Below are 22,207 nucleotides of genomic sequence, written 5' to 3'. Positions count from 1 at the left end.
AGATGTGTGTGTCTGTGTGTGTGCGTGCGTGCATGTGCATGTTTGTGTTGGTGCATGTCTGTATGTGTGTGCATGTGTGTGCACGTGTGTGCACATGGCTGTGTGTGTGTGTGTGTGTGTGCGCATGTGTGTGCTTGTGTTCTTGCATGTGCAAATGTGGTGCGCATGTGTCTTTATGCGTTTATGCGCTTATGCAGATGTGTTTGTGTGTGTGTGTGTGTGTGTGTGTGTGTGTGCCTCCTCATCATTTATTATCATGGAAACAGTAAAAGCTGTTCTAATGATGACATGGAAACTAAACCAGCTTCTGGTGGTAAAATATTCATCTTTATTTTTCCATGAATCAATCACACAAAACTACCACAGATTATAAATGGAAGCTTTTGAAGCCGTCACTTGAGCATCTTGTCTCGTTTCTATTCCATCTTCTCCTCAGCAGCTAGTTTTCCTCCATGATTTTCTTGATCCAGTTGGAGTATCGAGGTACGCGAGTGTACACGCCGAACCTTCCCGGTTTTCCACAGTCGACTCCCCAGCTAACGATCCCGGCTGCGTAAAACACATCCTTGTTTTTCATGACAAAACCAGAGCCGCTGTCTCCTTGACATGCGTCCTTCCCTCCTTCAGGAAGTCCAGCACAGAACATGTTCTCCGTCAGAGTGGACACGGGTCTGTGCATCTTTCTCAATGCCTCCATGGAAGAGTTACATATCTCATGATCCACGATGGGAAGACGGATGTACCTGAGATAATTGGAAGTGTCGTATGTCTCTGTCAGTCCAAATCCGGAAACCCACCTGCAGCAGAAACATTTTACACCAGCAGGTTTCTCTCTGAAGAAACAAAAACAAACCGTGGACGTGTTGAGACGTTCTTACCCAAAACTCTCCAGGTTGGTGTCCTGTGCAGGAATACACACCGGCATTACATGGGCATTAAAGGTGATGGGTGAAGCCAGCTTGATTAAAGCTATATCGTTGTCATAATTTTTATATCCCGGGTGAATGTGTAGAGACTCGACAGGAAGTGGGTGAATTACCACGTGCGTACCATCTGGAGAAAGATAGCTGCTTACTTTGTTGCTTCCAACATACACCTAAAAACATTAACAATAAAATGCGTTAAAGATAAATTATAATCATACTTTAGCATTAAGACACATTAACGCTGCAGGACACAAGGCCACCTTCACTTCTTCTGTCGGCTGTTTTATTTTCTCCAGGTTGGTAGCCGCGGTGAGGAGCCATTTTTCTCCAATCACAATCGCTCCTCCTCTTCCTCTAGAGAGAAGAAAAACCTGCCAGGGAAACGAGTTGTTTGTCGCTTTGGTACCTCCTAAAATCCGTCCGAAACCCTCGATATCCGCAACAGGACGCCCACACACTGAAATATTCAGAATAAGAATTAAGATATGTTTGTCTTATTTCTTTACCATCTGCCTCTTTGTTTTAAACATAATCAATATTTCTTCTGCCCTTCTCTGGTTTATCTAACTCTTATCTAGTTATCTAACTCTTTAATTAGTCTATCAAAAGGCTTAAGAGGTTGTTTCTGTAAGTTTCTTTTTGATACAAATGTCCTGCTTTTTTTAATTGATGTCAAACACCTTCCAAAGTAAACCGCTTCCAATGTAAACCGACTAAACAGGAGTTTAATAAAGTGACTAAATAAGAGTCCCGTAGTTTTAGCAATGTACGAGTCTCACTAATCCTTTGTCAGGGTTTAGCTGAGGAGTATTCTCCTGTTTGACTGGTCAGAAGGAACTAAAAGTATTTTAATTTAATTTAAATTAGCATCCTCTATCCAGAGTAATTATGCGCCCTTTCCACCAGAAAGAACCGGGTGCTGGTTCAGAGCTAGTGCTTTTGCTGGTTCGATGTTGGTTCCACTGGCAAGCCTTCTAAGAACCGGTTTGCCTTTCCATGGGGTAGAGTGCCATCACAGAGCCGAGTGTTACGTCACTGTATACGTCTCATCTTTCCCAGCAACGTAAGTGCAGCAACAGCAAACACAAACAACATCAACAATGGCGGATGTTGCTTTAATGTTAATGCTCACGGCTTTGCGAATCTACATTGGCATCCAAACGTGGCGAATCCAACGCATACAGTACGTGTAGTTTCATGTTATTTGTATAAACGGAGGTTGCAATCGAGAATAACGGAAAGATTATTTTATCATTAGCACAGAAAAAAGTTAGCCTTAGCATGTAGCTACCTCCTATCATGTGTGCTGATAATTGATCATATTGCGGTAAAGTAAAAGTGTATTAAACACTGGTATACTTAAAGTACATTATCAAAGGCACTAACAGTAACCCCGCCCCCAGCCCCACCCCCAGGCCCAGACGCAAGATGTTCTTAAGTCTAGACCAGCAACGTTTTGGTGCTACTTAAGAACCACTTTTCCTGCTTCAGAGCCGGTGCTTTGGCTGTCGAAAAAAGAAAGAACTAATTTTAAATTAGGCCCTGAACCAGCACTCAAACTGCCTTGGTGGAAAAGGGGCAATAGAAACCCTTCCTGTACTTTCAGAAACTTCCTGGTAAAGCTTTATGCTATGAACCTGGATGCGGTGGCTGCTGTGTGTTTATGTTACCTGGGAAACAATGAGGTATTATGGCGTTTTCTTCTCCTCTCCATTTGCGATCAGCTCCACAGGTGAGATTTACTACAAATTGGATTGATTATTATTATTATTATTATTATTATTATTATTATTATTATTAATCAGAAGCGGACGTGGACGTACATGGACGTACCTTCGTTCTTTTCTGTGAAAGAGTAAAAGGGTTGGTGACATTTATACTGGACCACAGACCTGTACTGGTTGTTGGAACCAGACAGAAAATTAAATTCACCATTCAGTAAATTCTCCGGTTCTCCACAATCAATAACTGTAACAATAAAAAGTCAAATTTATAAAAACATTAAGTAAGTGTATTGTTCATTTTTTTTTTACATTTTGAATAGAACACTTAACCTGAATAATTTTCTTTGATGCTAAATAAACCCCATTTATTTTAAATGAAATCTTTTCTTGTGTTGTTATGGGATTGAATCTTGTCTCCTGTGCTAATAGAACTATAAAAAATAGAACTAATACAACTCAATAATACGATTTGTTCTGACTCACTCCTGCACTCAGGTAAGGGTAAATGCCACATCCCGTTCTCCTGACACATGGATTTGTAACTTTTTATTTCCTTTTCTCCCTAAAACACAAACAGAAATGAAGACAGAAACCACCTCAGGAGACAAAATACAGGTGACGGAAGAAACAGCAGAAATTTGGTCCTGTATTGCAATAAAATAAAGATTTAATTCTGGCATATACACACATACACACACACACACACACACACACACACACACACACACACACACACACACACACACAATCTCACCATCATGATCTTGTATCCCGTGTCACAGCGCACTTGAATGTAATCTCTGTAGAAATATTTCGGGAAATAGGGAATGATTCTGGCATTTGGGATTGTTCCATCAATTTTACACTCCACTCCTTCAGACATGTTCACACACACACACACACACACACACACACACACACACACACACACACACACACACACACACACACACACACACACACACACACACAAACTTGTGGGTTAGGAAACACACTTCAGATACATATGTAATTTAAACAGTGTGTAATGAAGCTCTGTCTAACTTCTACAGGAGCAACTTCCTGCTTACTCTGGGTTGTGTAGCGAAGGCTAAATCCTCCACTCTGTCCATCAGTGTGAAACTCCAGAACTACAGTGTGTGAGCCAGTGTGTATGATTCCAGGACTCTGATCTCCACAAAGCTTCTTTGGAGCTTTACTGGGGACAGACAGCTGAGGAAGAAAATAACTTCCATTAGCCATTAGCAATACATGTACTGTCAGCTCTGACAGTAGCTCAGGTTTATACTAATGCATTGGCTATGATATGATAATGTTGCCATAGTTACAGCTCATTCACATTGACGTGTTCAGTGTTAGATTATAGATTGCAGAATTTTCTGTTGATCTGGTGACGTTTTTGCTAAGTCAGAGGTAAAGTTATAACCTGAAGCTCTACTCTACTCCTCCTAAATGCTAGAGGCAGTTTTCCAACACCTGTATATCATCTTGTGCATGTGCGCACTTTTACATTGTACTGGTGTTAAGACACCTGTCTGACCAGACAACATGGTGCAGGACAGATACATCAACCTGAATGGTCAGAGGGGTCCTCCAGGAGATAAATGCCCTCACACACAACCAGCCTGAATGAAGGCATCTGACCTGCCAGCAGACACAACATCAAGACAATGAATTTGCCCCAGGTGATGACTAACACCTCCAGCAGTAGTGTTAAAGATTTGGCAGAAATGAGGCAAAGTGCAGGTAGACGATACAGCAACAATTCCGTCTTCCGAGATGGACAGCGAGACCCTGGTTTCCTGTGCTAATCTTGCTGATGGATGGATTGCATTAGGACATCACCCAAGGGCAGGACTTACAGTCCTTGTGCAACAGAATGATCTGTCAAGCTTGGTCAAAAGCCTACGCCTTCCTGTGTGGCACCACAGTGGATTGTGACCTAGCAGTGCAGGAAACAGTAAATACAAATGCACTAGAATCTAAGAAGTGCACTAGTATCAGCTGTTAGCCTCCATGCTGACACTCGCTGAGAAGCATTTCCTCCACATGGGCAATACCTAGAAGTGTGTCACTTGAGGAGGTCTGAATTGCTGCTACTTGGGTATTGCTGTATATCCTTCCCAGGTTCTACTTGATCCCCTCCTCCCAGTGGGGTCTAAGGGCAGTCCTTCCAAACAATCTAGGAGTTGGTTCCTCATGAGCCACTCCAACATGACCCATTTTTAGGGATTTAAGAACAACTGCCCCTGGTGGTTAGATGGGGTGAATCAGAATGTGAGGGTATGGGTGTAAGGCTGTTTTTAAATACCAGATAATGGCTCCTGACAGTTTTCCTGGTTCATGAACAGGATTATATCCTAAACCCTGTGTTTTCCATTGAAGTTTTCTCAATAACATGACAAGCTGTGATTATTTTTCTTCTTGTTGATTAAAATGACAACATGAACTAAAGTAACTATACATGGATAAAATGTAAAAAGTGCTGATCTTAATTCAATTCAAAACTGAAATTATTGGTAAATTGCTGGGGAAAAAAGAAATAAAACACTTGAATGTTTTCTAAAATAGTTTTGAGGTATTAACAGTAACTTCAAATATTTTCCTGTTATTTTCCTATACCCTCATGGAGCAAGAGTTTCATTTCTTACTTAGCCAATATGATTTCCTCATAATGCATTTGGAATAAACGTAAACTGGGACACACCCACAGTGTAATAATGTACCTGGAGCCAGTTGAACAAGCAGGACGGTCCCTGTGCATCAATCTGCTCCATCTGAAAGTTGTCGCTGAAGTTGAGAGTTATCTGGAACCCAAGCTGAACAGAGATACTGTACAAGCAGGTCATTTTAAGAGGAGCTACATTCGGGTATCCAGGACTCGACAGAACTCCCTCGGGTTCTGTGAAAACTCCACCGCAGTCCACTATGGAACCACGAGGAAACAACACCACAGAATAAAAACAGATGTCCAGAAAGACTAGTATACATACAGTAACTATGCCAACAGTCTTAAAACATTAAAAAAACAAAAAACACTTAAGTGTGTGTGTGTGTGTGTGTGTGTGTGTGTGTGTGTGTGTGTGTGTGTGTGTGTGTGTGTGTGTGTGTGTGTGTGTGTGTGTGTGTGTGTGTGTGTGTGTGTTACATTTATATTTATGGCATTTAGCAGACACACTTGTCCAAAGTGATTTACAAAAGTGAAGTCTCCATCGATAAATATATCCTCATGCTGGTTCACAAGAACAGGGACTGTGAACACCATCAGTCTTAAAGCCCTGTTGGGGATTTTATTCAGGGTAAGAGCCTAAAATTACTGACTGCCTCAACAAAGATTCCATTCCAAGATACACCTTAGAAAGAGCTCCTCCCCAAAAAGGCTTAAATAATACTCAGATGAACCCAATCTACTTGATTTAGTAAATAATAAATTTAATAATAAATTTCTTCTTCATTAAGATGTTATATGAACTCATCCTTTTATTTTCTTACAAGGCAGGTCGCTTGAAGACAGACAGTGACTCAGTTATTCAGACATCTAAGGGAAGTTCTTTCCACTAGCTCGGCACCAGAACAGAGAAGAGCCTTGATGCAGTTCTTCTTTGTACCCTGAGAGATGGTGGAGCAGTGCTGGCAGTCAGAGGGTGTGTGGTGCAGTGTGGTAAGAGCTTTGAGGTCAGTAAGTGCTGGTCTGTTTGTGGACTAGAGAGGATGAAATCATTTTGGATCAGCCTGACAGGTCAGATGGTTCACAGAGGCAGACCTGCCAGGAGCAAGGTGCAGTAGTCCAGTTTAAAAATGAGAAAGGGAAAAACAAGCACCTGAGTGGCCTGAATGGACAAATCCTCCTGAAATTGTAGACAAAAACACCATGAGCATGTCAGTGGAGTGGCAGGTTGGAAAGCTGATTGATCGTGAGATCTGACAGACATTTAGATCTCAATAGTCTCCTGGGATCCTTGACCCTGACATGGAGATGCATCTCCAGAGATGTATTATCAGGACTTAAGGTGCCATCCATGAAGAGATGCCTGTCAGAAATGTTGTAGTGTTGATAGCAGGGGAAACAGGAGGTGTGAAGCACAAGCGTGTGTATTGTCTGTATTGTTGGTGTGTACACTCACACACACAGGAACGCTGATCTGCCCGCAGCGTGTAGCCATCGTAACAGGCACACTGGTATGAGCCCAGAGTGTTGAGGCAGATCTGAGCACAATGTGGTTCTGAATCATCTGAATCAGGAGACGAGCATTCATCTATGTCTGAGAACCAACCACAAACACATATAGGAGTCAGTACATGTGAGTCACTAGAGGTGTGAATCAGTAGAGTCAGTAGAGTAGCTTCACTCAGTAAAGGTGCGATTCACCAGAGGTGCGAATCAGTAGAGTCAGTAGAGGCATGAGTCAGTAGTCAGTAGAGGTGTGAGTAAGTAAAATCAGTAGAGGTGTGAATCAGTAGAGGTGTGAGTCAGTAGAGGTGTGAATCAGTAGAGGTGTGAGTCAGTAGTCAGCAGAGGTGGCAGTCAGTAATGTAATTAAGAGCTCATTAAAAGAATATCTGTTAATACACCATCTCTCTCTGTCTATTATTACTGTGAAGAGATTGTTTATTTATCGTACCAACAGCCTGGTAAAAGGCGGAGAACCCGAGATGCTGATGTGTTTCTGTATTTGATTCATCAGTCAAAAACACCAGCTTGACACTGTTGCTATGAGACAAAATGGGCTTGTAGCCAGGGTGATGGGGATCTGTGGAATTCTGGCCACAGAACGTTCCCAAAATCTTCTTACCATGAAGAATCTGACAATCAGACAAACAATAAATCAAAATATTGAATAAAACATGACAAAATCTCCTACTAATGACCTGTTTTTAATATCCTGTGGCTTCATATATATCTGTCATAAAAAACAAGATACATAAATGACATATACTAAAAGAAATAAACTATATATAAATAAAATAACTGGATTCGTAAATAATAACAAAACCTCTGGACTTACAGCTCACAGAATCTTGAGGTAAAAAATTTTTTTTATTTTAATTATAAAAAAATTATAAAGTTAATATATAATAATAATAATAATAATAATAATAATAATAATAATAATAATAATAATAATAATAATAAATATTTTATTATTATTTTAAGACACCTGAGATAGGCACAGGCTCCCCGTGACCCGAGGTAGTTCGAATAAGCGGTAGAAAATGAATGAATGAGTTTTTATTGTAAACAGCTGCTCATTCCAGAACATACTGACATGTAAATTTCATTAAGTGATATTACAGTATAGCAGAGATAATGATGATGATGAAGCTCCGCACTAACCGTCAGAGAGTCATTGTAGCAGTTAAATGATGGTTCAATGTCCAGGTAATTGAAGATGATCTGAACTTGGTAACCTGGAGGAACTTCCAGATCCCACTGCTGATGGACGTTAGAGGGGTAGGGTTTTGGATACAGAGGAGACTTAACCTGCCCGAACCTCTCCACGCCACACACACACACACACTCACACACACACACAACACACTGAAAAGACAAACAGACCAAATTGTCAGCACAAAAATAATTAGAATGAGATTTTATATTATATTTTATTACCTAAAATGATCATGTGGCACGTCACAGTTCAGAGTCAAAATGAACTCTTCCGGTGTTCTGCTGCACACATCCTAATCATCATGATCAATCTTCGCCTGTGTCTTTAATGTGATTTTACATTACAGTGTGTTTGTCATCCGGTTTCCTCCCCCGGTCCAAAGACATGCATGGTAGGCTGATTGGCATCTCTGGAAAATTGTCCCTAGTGTGTGATTGCGTGAGTGAATGAGAGTGTGTGTGTGTGTGTGTGTGTGTGTGTGTGTGTGTGTGTGTGTGTGTGTGTGTGTGTGTGTGTGCCCTGTGATGGGTTGGCACTCCGTCCAGGGTGTATCCTGCCTTGATGCCCGATGACGCCTGAGATAGGCACAGGCTCCCCGCGACCCCCCGTTCTTATAAGCGGTAGAAAATGAGTGAGAGAGAGAGAGAGAGAGAGAGAGAGAGAGAGAGAGAGAGAGAGAGAGAGAGAGAGAGAGAGAGTGTGTGTGTTTGTCATTACCTCTTAGGACTGAGGAGAAGTGTGACGTTTCCCCAACCAGTGACGTGCTATTACACGTTTCTACCACTAGGGGTACATGTATTTGTACTCCACGGGAGGGGGGGGGCAGCGTGGGCCTGGCCCACCCAATCAGAGGCTTGGCCCACCCTGGCCACACACCACATAACAGCCAATCACAAAATTGGTGCGATATTCAATTCAGCTCGAGATACGTTATTTTATAATTTCTGCCCAACCCCCCTTTCCCCCCTCCTAGACAGACAGACAGACTTAGCTCATTCATTCACATTCACGCAACCTTTGAGGTAAAAGAATAAACGACAGTCACAGTAACTTTATTAGAACTGTTAGTGAACTTGATTAACACACTATATATAAAGCCTAATAAAATACAACATGAACAGGTTTGTTCTACTTGATGTAAATAGTTATTTTAAAGGAACTGTCCCTTTTTAACAAAACATTACAAGAATAAACCCAATTCTTAGTTCATGCTTCACTCAAGTAACAAGTTTGTTTTAGTTGAATTGTCCCTATTTATCAAATCTAAAGTTACTTAATTGATACAAGATCTGTTAAGGGGTAAAAAAAAAATATTACAAATGCAAAAAGAGTGAATGTAAAAATAAACATGTTAACCCTTTTATATATATAAAGTTACTAAATAGTTCCAAAATATGTACAAAAAATATTAAAAATGAAGAAAACACAACAATAACAAACAACCCTAACAATTGTCTTAAATATATGGTATTAAAACTATAGACATGAGAGATTAAAGCATTAAAGAAACCCCCCAATCACCCCCCACCCCAACCGACTGGCCCACCTGGAATATCACTAGGCCCACCTTTCATCTCATATCTGGAGCCGGGCCTGATGAGACAAAGAAAAAATGGAAAGAAAAAAAAAAAAAGAAGTTTCTCAATGTACCTCAGTATTAGCTGTAATCTGGCCATCGTTCTTCCAGCTACATGAGTAGAAATGACGAGGGTCAAAGAATATCAGGTTTGTTTGTTTTGGCAGGAATAAAAGAGGGACCGATATGAAGAGAGATAGACAGACATGCAGACACGCAGGCAGACAGACAGGCGATGCCAATGTTTCTCGTAAATCGTGTTGTGTTTAAGGTCAAACTCCAGTTTAATCAGATCAATACTTTATTATAAAACATTAGTCATAAATATCCTTCAGAAGCATTCATATTATTCAAGAAAGAAAAGCTCAGTTACATACAAAATACACGGCTAATCTGTTAAAGCTGTTGTCCATTAAAAAAAGGTCACATTTTATGTACAGTGAGCAGTATGATTTATCAGGCACTTGAGTTGTCTGTTTGTCCTTTGGGTAAATCTGTTATTTCTGGTGTGTGTTGATCAGATGATGAATCTGTGAGATGTTCCAGCTCTGAAGGCTTTTTCACAGCCTCCTCTGACACATCTGTATTTTCTCTGTTGTTATTTCCATTCCTAAGAAAAATGCAGAGTACACAGTGCTTTCATTGAATAATTAACAAACCACATAAATACGACAGAAAACTCTCTTACATGCTGGTTTTTTTTTTTTTTTTAGAAAAATCCATGATTGGTTGGTGAATTTATTCCTGTTATAGCACAGAATCCATTGCCATTAAATACGAACTTATATTACACAGATGACTGATGTAAGACTACACAGGAAGCCTGGCCAGCAAAATACAGAACTAAAACCTTTCCGAATGCTCATCTCTCTTCGTGAAATCTCAGCTCAAATATCACACAGTAGGACTGTTTGTTCATCTAAAACAAACTGATTTAAGTGTGAAAATCCATTGGAGGCCCTAAGAAGAACTGATATAAAACTTCACTGGGATCTAAAGCAGATTAAATACACTGCTTTCAATGGGAACAAAGAATAGCGAGGCTAGCACTCATGGGACGACGGCCTTTTAATGTGTCACTCTGAAAAACAAATGAGTTCCTGTCATCACTGACTCTGTTCCTGATATACTTGTCATTCCCTCCCTAGCTGCTCCTCTCTTTGTCTTGTGCGCTCGCCCGATTTTCTGCTTATACCACAGCAATTTCCCGACGATTATGATGATTAATTTGTTAACAAACGACGCATTATGCATTATTCATAGTTAGGTTTAATGTTGTGGAACGACTGAGAGACGACAGAGTTTAAGACGTCAGTTATGGTAATGCTGTGATAAACAGTTGTCGCTCCAACATCTCCTTCTGTCTGTCTTTCACTGTCTCTCTGTATTCTTCTATTTCTCTGTGTGTCTGTCTGTCAGTTCACGTCAGCAGTTCTTTTTGGCACGAGTTTTAAATCGTAAGTTTAAAATGAACATTTTCTTGTGCTAGGAACCAGAAATGTTGAACAAATGTCTTAACAATACACTGTTCCAAATCAACACCGGAAGCTTTTTGTTTTGCTTTAAAAATGGAAAAAAAAAAAAGAAAGATATATTAAGATAATGTTGATTCAAACAATAAGTTAGATTAGAAACAGCAAAAAATAATAATGCAAAAAACAACAACTCCTGAGCAATCAGATTAGTGTGTCCAACTATGTTCCTCTGTCCTGATGAGTCTCACACAGAAGTATCTCCTTACAAAAATCTTTCCTATAGCAACAACAATATATTTTTATGTTCTAATACCATTTTAGTATTATGTGGAGTTATAATTCTATAACATCGATTATATAACGTCTTGCAGCCAAGATTACTGTCAATAAAGCTGCTATTATTGAACATAATCAACACCGTCTGACCAACTGGGGGTTTATATGCATGTTGTACTCCAGCGGTTCTCAAAGTGATGTCCCCAGCGATCAGAATACATTATTGTGTTTGTTTTAGTGAAGGGAATCACAATCCAACTCTGAAGCTATATTAATTAATTTGGGGGAAGTCGTGGCCTAATGGTTAGAGAGTCTGACTCGTAACCCTAAGGTTGTGGGTTCGAGTCTCGGGCCGGCCACGGCTGAGGTGCCTTTGAGCAAGGCAACAATACAGAGAACAAATACTGAGTATGGGTCACTTTCACTTATTTAATTCCTAACAGTATATTAGTTTCTCTGGCTACTAAAAAAATAAGTGGCTTGAATCCAAATGGCTCAAGATGTCAGCTGTGGAACATTCAGGAATAAAAGTCTCTATGGCTCCAAGAAGTAGCTATAAAATAAAAGTCCACATTTAAATAAATTGCATTATGTTTATGTCCATTAACTGTATATTTACCGAGCGGTGTATATGGGATTTATTTTTAAATGTTGGATTACTGCACGTAAATTCTTATAGTTTATAGTAATTCTTAGGGTTGGTGTTTTTTGTGTGGCATACTTATCAGTTTCGAATTTCCTTTCTCTGTACAGGGTGCTTTTCTTCATCATGTAGAGGAGGACCATGTCACAGAAAAACGCCCCCTGCAGGAGAACAAAAACAAGGAACCTCACAGGATATTAACCAGGCACTTTCATTTCAAGTGACTTCTTCGTGAGGATAAACACAATTCAGACACGGGGCTGTGAGTAGAGAGGGATTTTTACAACAGCACTAGCATGGAGCTTTAATGGCAACTGCCGATCTTTGCAGGAAACACTATCAGCAACTGTTGAATTCTTGTTGAATCTGTTGCCTGTTTTTAAGTTACTTTATAAGAATATCTAGGAGTTAAAAAAAACATACAGGGGATGGACAATGAAACTGAAACACTGGCCAATATATACTGGATATATACTATATAGTATATACACTATACTATATATATTTTATGGCCATGGCAGAAAGAGCAGTACGTGACGGTTGAATTAGGAGAGCAATGAAGTTACAAAAGAGATGCGTTCCAATGACTCCATCGTAACTCACTAGCAATCGACAGAGTCTAAGACTGACTAAGGCAAGGAGGCTCATGGGGCAGAAAGGCAACAGCCCAAAGTATTGTATCGCATATTCTGAATGCTGCACAGAATTTTAAATATTTTAGCGAAGTTGCTATCGCTATCGTTCCATCAGAAGATCGAAAATTTGTAAGTGGAAGTATCGTAACACTGAGAGTGTCATCTGTACTGCAATCCACACAACATAATGAAAGAAATATTAGAGTTCATAAAAGGATAAATCTCTCGAAATCTCTCTGGCCATTGTGCAGGGACTTGTATCTGTCATTTCTAAGACAAACTGAATGTATTGCCTGCAAAAGGATGCCCTATACCATGCTAATAATCTACTGTGTCTAAAAGCAGGTTTCAGTATCATTGTCCAACCCCTGCAAGTTCAGAACAAAACGATAAATATTTAAAATCTACGTATAATTTGACAGCAAATAATCCATAAATTTAAATCAAAAATCAAACAGAGAACATGCTAAACAACTTGTCATGCATTCTAGATTTAAATACTTACAGCACCCATTAACGCAAGCCCCGAGCCGATATTTATAATTGTAGGAATTATATTGAACTTTCCAGCCTGAAAAAAGACAGAATGCGTTAAAAAGCAAACAGCAACTGAACGTCTTTAAGTATGAATACCCGAGATCGGCAAGGATCATAGGTGAGGTAAGAATTTCTGCTGCGTACTTTGCCATGAACCAGGATGTCTAAGCGAATCCCAAACACCTTAAAAAGTGTCCTGTCCATCTTTCCGTCAGCATTATGGAAATACTTTGCATATCTAAGAGAAACAGTAGTTAAAAGGAGGGGAATCTGGGAACAATAAGGTTCCCACAAGTTAGGTTTTGTAGCATGGCATACAGTATAAAAACAAAAACATTTACCTGAAGTTGTACCCTGATGCATTGGTGTTCACATCCAGGCGAGTGAATCTGTAGCTCGGGTTGCATGCTGAGTAATCTTTGTCCAGGTCACAGTGCCACTCTATTAGGATTTCTATTACTCCTCCCTATAAAAGCAACTATACTGTACTCATATGTAGTATTTTCAAAAAGAAACCAAGCTAATCTTTAGAGTTGGTCTGTAACACAATAGCTTGACCACCTTTTACGTGTTTATTTTGTCCTGCTAACTTCGGCTAGCTAGCGAAAAAAGTGAATATAATTATACTCTTTTGTTTATGCAATTGCACATTTACAGAAGGGTTTATTTTTTATTCTCAAGGTCTCTTCAAGGTTCTTCAATTAGGCATCAATTTAGAAGATATGGCTATTAAGATATGGCTATGGTTTCTTCCTCACATCATTTTTCTTAACCACTTCTGGATTGCTTATTAGACATCAATTTAATATTCTTGTAAAGCTGCTTTGCGACAATGTCCATTGTAAAAAGTGACTGAATTTGAACCTGGTCATTAGCGGTGTGTGTATTTTTATTATTCATTCTTAGTGTATATTGTAATTAATATGTATAGCTGGCTAGTCTTGTATTAAAGACCTAAAGTGAATGCAGGGAGTGGGCGGGGTTGTGGGAGTGGGCGGGGTTGTGGGCGTGGTCGAGTGTCAGCTGCAGATGTAGAGGAGGTGAGTCAAACCAACAGGTAACACGTAATAAGTCCCGCATGTGTCTTATTTCCGCCAGCCTACATATGTATTTCTTTGTGCTTTCAGAAAAGCTTGTAACCTGAGAGACAAAGCATGGCATAACTTGTGGAGCCTGCAAGACATGCAAAAACACACATACATAGGTGGAGCATGAACCCTGAACGTAAACTGGACAAAAACTGTAAGCTTGTTATGGTTATGTTATGAGGTGTAGCAGTACAGTTTCCCTCCATTGGAACAAAGAGGATCAAACACTGCTCTAGCATGACAATGCCCCTATGCTCATAACTCCATGAAGATATGGCATGTTCAGGCTGGAGTGGAAAAACTTGTCTTGCAAAAAGCCCTGACTCTGACCCAACCCCACTGAACACACTGATCAACTGGACCTTCGTCCCAGATCTCCTTACCCAGCACCAGTCAGTATCTGATCTCTCTAATCCCTACAGCCATGATCCAACATCTAGTGGAAAGCCTTTACAGAAGAGTGAAGTTTATTACAACAGTAAATGAGGGATAAAATCTGGAATTGAATGTTAAATAAGCACATATGTGTGTGATGATCAAGCACAAACTTTAGCCATATACTGTGTATACTAAAGGCAGAAAAGACGTACGCTCTAGGGTACCGTCTAAGCGACAATACACTGCTCAAAAAAAAAAAAAAATTAAAAAGAACACTTATTATTCAGAGTATAGCATCAAGTCAATTCAACTTCTGGGATATTGATCTGGTCAGTTAAGTAGCATAGGGGTTGTTAAGGTTCAGATGCTTTGGTGTTAATGAAATTAACAACAGGTGCACTAGAGGGGCAACAATGAGATGACCCCCAAAATGGTCTCCAGTCTCCAGTCTTCAGTCTCCATGAATGGTTTTACAGGTGGAAACTACTGACTTTTTTCTCCTCATCTTTTCTAATTGTTTTTCACTAGTTTTGCATTTTGCTAGCATCAGCGTCACTACTGCTAGCATGAGGCGATACCCGGACCCTGCAGAGGTTGCGCAGGCAGTCCAACCCCTCCAGGATGGCACATCAACATGTGCCATTGCCAGAAGCTTTGTTTCAAGAGCATGTAGGAGATTCCAGGAGACAGGAAGTTACTCTAGGAGAGCTGGAATGTCATAGAAGGTCCTTAACCCATCAGCAGGACCTGAATCTGTTCCTTTGTGACCTCCAGCAAGCCACTGGTGTGAATGTCTCAGACCAAACTATCAGAAACAGTGGAGCTCAATCGGCATTTGCCATAGAAAACCAGAATTGGCAGGTCCGCCGCTGGCACCCTGTGCTTTTTACAGATGAGAGCAGGTTCACCCTTAGCACATGTTACAGACGTGAAAGGGTCTGGAAAAGTCATGGACAATGTTATGTTGCTTGTAACATCATTCAGCATGACCGGTTTGTGGTGAGTCAGTGATGGTCTGGGGAGGCATCTCCATGGAGGGAAGAGCAGACTGGATAGACAATGGCACCTTGACTGCCATTAGTTTTTGTGATGACATCCTTGGAACCATTGTCAGAACCTACACTGGTGTAGTGAGACCTGGGTTCTGCCTGGTGCACGAAAATGTCCGGCCTCATGTCACGAATGCATGCAGGCAGTTCCTGAAGGATAAAGGGATTGATACCATTGACTGGCCCTCACGCTCACCTGAACTAAATCTAATAGAACACCATTGGGACATTATGTTTTGGCCCATCCGATGCCAGATTGCACCTCAGACTGTCCAGGAGCTTAGTGATGCCCTGATCCAGATCTGGAAGGCGATACCCCAGGCCACCACCTGTCGTAGTTCCATTAGGAGCATGTGGTCAGGCATGCATACAAGCACATAGGCGCCATACAAACCTCTGAGTCCCATCAATGTTGCTACAATGAAATTTAAGTAAAATGGACTAGCCTGCCACATCATGTGAATTTAGCCCTCTGTAGGTTGATCATTTTCATTTCCATCAAACAATGTGGCATCCCTCTCACTCCCTCTCAGTCCTAACAGATTACCCAGTCCATATCAGCATAGATATCAGCATGTTTTTTTCCAGTTGAGATCTGATATGTTTTCAAAGTGTTCCTTTAATTTTTTTGAGCATTGTATTAAAAGTATTAAACCTAAACATATCAGGTATACCACATTTCCTAGTATTTTATTCCACCCAATTTTTTTTCTTACGAAAATATCTACCTAAAGCTATAGTGCTTAAAATGATCACTGATTAGCAGCTTTCAGAGTTTTGTGTTTTATAATCGGTTATCATACTCACCTGTAAGGCCATTTCCTGAAAATCGTGTCCAGTTCTCCAGACTATATCACTGAGTCGAAATATGGGGCAGTAAGGATGAGCAAGCTCATCGTATAAACACTTTTTCAGATACATGTTATCTGTTGTCTCCAAAACATTTGACCTGAGGACAGAGTTTGTCATTTTAATCCAAACATAGTTTCAGTGTGCTGGACGTAATGTAAAAAGAATAAGAGAATACAGTGTAATGTTTCCCAATCACAGTTAGATCTACTGATATATATATACACAATATTGTGGTTTGTGTTTCGGAAGAAATTCTTAAAGCTTCTCTGCAGAATTGAGGATGTCCTTTACAAATAGAACCACTAGACAGCTAGAACTGGTAACCATCCAGTAACCCCTTCCAGGTGGACATCTTTCAAGACTGTAGCATTATGTAGCACTGAGTTTGGGAATATAAGCTTAAGAGAAGCAGAAGCAGGACACACAGTTCAATTCGTTTCAAATTTTGTCTCAGTCAGCTCTCCAGCTCCCTAGATGGTGAATCAGGAGTTCAGGCACTAAAAAGGATCCTGACTCACTACATATCAGGACACTGATTTCCTCATCATTCACTGTAAAAACCCAACATATCAAAATGTTAGGTTTTATATGTGTAATGTCGTCAACTGCTATTCCGCTAGAGAGAGACATTGCTAGAGTACAAGCAGTTTCGTTTCAAGCTACTACTTTCATGCTTCGCCTGTTTGTACCATGATAACATTATTACCCAACTTTATGTATTGTCCTTTGTATTCTCTGCCTGGTCATTGTGTATGACCACTTTTTGCTTCTCGACTTTTCTGTTCGTTTTAGTGATTTCGAATTGTTTTTCCTCACAGACTAAAGATTTATTTATTTATTTATTTATTTATTTATTTATTTATTTATTTATTTATTTTTACAAACTTTGCCTGTTTTTTTCCCCCAACTCTAATTTGCCATGCGTTTTTTCGGGTTTATTCTTGGTTTTCTTGAATAAACTTCTGAATATTAAGTAATTACTGTAAGTAATTATTTGAGAGCTACAACAATGAGCTACTCAAGTTTGTAGATGGGAGATGGATGAGAGTTTGTGCACCTTATTTTTTCCAGATTTCTAGTAAATCATAGTGAACGTTAGTGATGCTCTTTGGATTTGCTAGAGCAAACATTCCAGGTACACTGGAAGGAATTTGTCCTTAAATGTCATGCACCCTGATCAGTGCCCTTACTGCTCCCAGTGAACCAGTCACCATAATACACACTATTATTACTGTTTCACTGAAATAATAAACAATAACAAAGTATTTTAAACATGTGCAATAACAGAAATTTTTAAAAATGTGCAATATTACCTATGTGCAATATGTCTTATATTATATTATATTGTGTATTTATTCTTTATTCTTATATATTTTTTGCTGCTGTAAGAGAGAAATTTCCCCATTGTGGGACGAATAGAGGAATATCTTATCTTTTCTTATCTTATCTTACTAGTGAACTAAGGAGCTGAATGAGACACACCCTAGACCCTCACGCTGCACACATTGTCAGACAGAAATTTTGTTTTGGTGTTCCCGGCAACATATTTATATCATTATTAACATGTTATAAACAGAAAAGACTTACTTTGAGAAGTCAAACAGAGGGAATCTGATGAAATTCTTTATGTATATGGTGAAGTTTCCAGCTTTTCCTAACAAGGGCACACTAACAAGACATACAATTCTTACATATACACATAAAATTGTATATATATATAAATATATAATTGTATATATATATATAAAATATATATATAAGTATATGTGTATGTATATGATGAATGAAGAAAATCACAGCTTTGTGTACTATCATAAGAAGATGAATGTTAGCCACTTATCAGACCTATCTTGTTGCAAAATCTGAATCCTTAACTGCATCGAACTCCTGCTTTGCCTCATCTATCAGTTTTATAATCCTGTGAAATGCTGTTACAGTGTTAAGGTATTTATTCTTACTCTGGTTGTCTGTGCCGTTCAATGGGGCACCAGGCGTATATTTCACAGGTTCCTGTAGAGTTCCTGTCTTTCTTTAAGCAGCGTCCCGTCTTAATTCCTGACCGGAGCAAATCAAACCAGAATGCTAATTATTATCAAGAAATATTAATGAGCAGATTTGTAATGAATCTCTGGAGTTGTACACACCATGGCCAGCTATGACAGTCTCTCCTTCTGGGCAGTCTTCATTCCTTTGGCATTGACCGTCGGGCACCTTATTGCTCTACAAAAGAAAAAGTGCACTTGATTCATTTACAATATACATTAGCTGATGTAGAGCTACCATCTGGCACAAGCAAAGCAAAACGGATTATAGCTGGTGAGGTTTATTGCCAGACATCATGGAATGCGAGAACATTTACATGCCCTAATAAACAACGATTTTAAAAGAGACTGACTGTAACCATATGAGGCAATGTGGAAGGCATCGATGTAGCAATTACTGGCTGGCTTCCTGGAGTAGACTTGAGTAAAAACATTGCATGGTGAGACATTTAACATTGTCCTCCACATGCAATAAACACTGGGAATGAGGTTTAAGTGGCATGAGGTAGATCAAGTGTAAGGAGTGTCCTGCTGCAACAAAAGAACGGTCTGAAAACAATGTACACTTTATTTATAATTAACACCATCACAAAAGCAACCGTTGCTAAATGTTAGACCTGACACCAGCAACACCACGCTCAGGTTCTCTATTCATAATGATGACTTGGACTCTAAAGAAAATCTCTTAATGTAGCGATAATCAATTAAACAGGCTTTCACGACTAGTCTGTGGGATAATCTGTATCCCCGCATTCATTTCAACCTTAATCAGAGCGTAACTGTTTAAACCTGTGTCAATCTGTATTATTAGCACCTACTGTATATCAGATTAAAAACATTGTGTGTTTCAGGTCAAACAAGTTTTGATTGAGTCTTACCTCAGCACAGTATCCTAATTTCTGGTTTGGGGTTGTGATAAAATTTGTAGTGATGAAGAGCACAGCTTCACCCTAAAGGAATAAAAGCATTAGATATAAGAATAACAGAGTAGATTTCCATCCTTGGTCTGAGATGTCCTTTAAGGTGCTGTCCCCCTGTCCTACACACTACAAGTTCAATTCATTTTTGGTTGTATAGCACTTTTTACAAAGGATATTACCACAGAGCAGCTTTCAAGGAATATAAAATTACCTCATCTGGGTGACACCGGAGTGTGATTAATTTTTCATTAATTACCTTTCTATATCTGTACAGTATATAGTCAAGTGCAGCCGTGTAACCAGGTGCTTTTGTGCAGTTTATGAGCATGGGCATCAGCTTGCTCCAACATTCCCTATGATGCGTGATCAGGACACAATGACCCACAGGATGCAGGACATGGGGTACTCCAGGACCCCAATGCCTATTAACACACACACACACACACACACACACACACACACACACACACACACACACACACACACACACACAGAGGTCTCACCTGTTGTGGTATGACATAATCTTCAGGCCCCCAAAGCCAGGGTCCAAAGCCAGTTGTGTTGGTGAGCACAACCCCTTTGACTTTAGTAATGACTGAACTCTCCAAAGCTTCTTCAGTCTCCTGATAGCCTTTCTTAATAACAAACACCCACCTGGACAGGAATCACATGACACCTCATTTGCATTTCATGCCATTCCCAAAATAAGGAAGTGTTTAGTTCGGCATTTATCATTATCTTGACATCATACACCTTAAAAAAACTAGCTTTAAGAAGGATGGACATGACTGAGTACAAAGCAAAGCAGAAGTAATCCGTTGGAACGCGCACACGCACAATGCGGACTGATGCGACGTTGAAATCTTCAGAGCAAAAGTGATCTTACCCGATGATATAACCGATTATTGAGAGCTGTATGAGTCGATAGAGGACGCCGACTTTCTTGTTTTTGGCGATGACGTATTTTTCTGTCTTGTAATCAAACGCAGAGAGGAAAATATCTCTGAACGCGCACGGTGCCATATCTGTGCCTGAGCGCACCCAAGAGCGCATAGCACTGAAGCAGCTGATAGTGTTCCACTGTGTGTGTGTGCGTGTGTGTGTGTGTGTGTGTGTGTGTGTCTCTCTCTCTCTCTCTCTCTCTCTCTCTCTCTCTCTCTCTCTCTCTCTCTCTCTCATCACAAGACAGAGTCTGAACCATGGCCAGCTACTTACTCATCCTAATGATAATGCTACAAAAACCTCCAAAACATCACTGGACCCTACAGTATATTCATCTGCATTAAAGGTCCAGTGACTAGTAGCTCAACATATTTAGCCCCGCCTCCAACTCCGTAGACCACGCCCCCAGAATAATGCTAGAACCTGGATTGTAATCTGATTAATATTCTGTAAAGCCACGCTTTTATTAATTTCTGACCTCCGACTAGAAATAAAACCAAAGTCTGCTCAGAAAATCAAATCAGCCGAAAACAAATTAGCATTTTTAAAATTGGAAGAATTAGAGATTAGAAAGCTAGAATTTTTTAACCCTTGAAATATTTGAATATTGAAATTGTAATATATTCTTATTGTAATATTCTATTGTAGTATTGAAGTCTTTGATTAATCAACATACAGACATATTCGTTGAAAATCTATAACACTGACTATAGAGTTAGTTGTTTTGAGGAGGAGGATAAAAAGTAGCTGGCTAGAGTTTTGCTAACAATAGACGAACACTAAGGCATCCATGTTTTTCTCACTGCTTTGTAGCTCAGAGCCCCAACGTCTCACTTCTTCTCTTGCTTGTATTTTTTATGAGAAAGTAGGTCTCAGGGATCAGGAGCGCTTGAGCAAAGTGAAAGATCGTGTTGTGTGTGAGCTTTATTTACAAGTGTGCATGTAAATGTCACGTAAGCAGAACAGCTATTTTGAGAATTTGTAAGTTGAGTAGTGGTCAGAGTTGAGGTGGATCCAAAGTGGATACTGGGACCATTGGTAGCTATATATGTCAGTGCATCAGTTCACAACATTGTACACACAATCTCATACCTTAGAGTAGCTATTTCACCAATTTACCCTAGTTTCTCTCTCATTTCTCTTCTCAATCCAGTTCCTATACAGTGTATGGTCGATCAACATTGGGCACAACTAGAAACATAAGCAGTGTTTAGTATGCTAAGTTCATCCAATGAAGCAGTGTATTAATACTGGTATGTCCTGAAAAAGCAAGATCCTTTATCAACATCATGACGATGGGGGGAAAAAGAAACTCATTCTATTTAGATTTGCATGTATTTACTTACAACTTACAGATGACTTACAAATGAGGACATATAAGCAAAGCGATATATCAAAACAGAGGACGATATAAGTAGTGATACTGTACAAGATTTTGAATTGAGTACTAGAGGAGTAGGGTACTGTACATAGAGTAGAGATGTGTTTGTGAGGACACGTCAGGGGTTTGTTCACAGAGGAGGTGGGTCTTCAGACACACTGACGGATTTTGCTCTCAGGACTGACTCAGTCCTCCGATGAGGGACAATCAGTATGAAAGTTCTGAAAAGGCTTCACTTTTATACACCCACTTCATAAAAATAAGACAAGACCATTATTTAAATGTACATATAATATTTCAGTTAAAACACAGGATAGCATATTTATACTTTACTAGTACTATATGTATTACAACCATTCTCAATTAGGTCTGC

The 22,207-nt window shown here is 39.7% G+C and overlaps 2 protein-coding genes across 2 annotated transcripts; both read right to left on the bottom strand.

The window, feature by feature from the left end:
* Positions 1-308: 308 nt before the first annotated feature.
* Positions 309-9,876, bottom strand: LOC113636687 (complement C1r subcomponent-like; the record flags this gene model as incomplete). The annotated part of the gene is made up of 13 exons (XM_027136942.2): positions 309-797; positions 879-1,096; positions 1,187-1,383; positions 2,597-2,668; positions 2,760-2,894; positions 3,134-3,212; positions 3,405-3,523; positions 3,721-3,862; positions 5,377-5,576; positions 6,775-6,912; positions 7,273-7,453; positions 7,986-8,189; positions 9,691-9,876. Coding segments are annotated over 13 exons (2,229 nt in total), but the record flags the coding sequence as incomplete, so codon positions are not given.
* Positions 9,877-9,899: 23 nt separating this feature from the next.
* On the bottom strand, positions 9,900-20,534 carry p2rx8 (purinergic receptor P2X, ligand-gated ion channel, 8). The gene is made up of 12 exons (XM_047820905.1): positions 20,398-20,534; positions 20,015-20,174; positions 19,470-19,541; positions 18,694-18,769; positions 18,508-18,604; positions 18,137-18,217; positions 16,505-16,646; positions 13,524-13,648; positions 13,327-13,420; positions 13,151-13,216; positions 12,089-12,171; positions 9,900-10,226 (listed from the first exon to the last, which is right to left on the bottom strand). The coding sequence occupies exons 1-12, from the start codon at positions 20,532-20,534 to the stop codon at positions 10,073-10,075; spliced, it is 1,287 nt and encodes a 428-aa protein (XP_047676861.1). The 3' UTR covers positions 9,900-10,072.
* Between the last annotated feature and the right edge of the window lie 1,673 nt (positions 20,535-22,207).

The sequence above is a fragment of the Tachysurus fulvidraco genome, chromosome 11, assembly GCF_022655615.1.
Source record: "Tachysurus fulvidraco isolate hzauxx_2018 chromosome 11, HZAU_PFXX_2.0, whole genome shotgun sequence".
NCBI lineage: Eukaryota > Metazoa > Chordata > Actinopteri > Siluriformes > Bagridae > Tachysurus > Tachysurus fulvidraco.
This window is presented reverse-complemented; position numbering and strand designations above follow the sequence as displayed.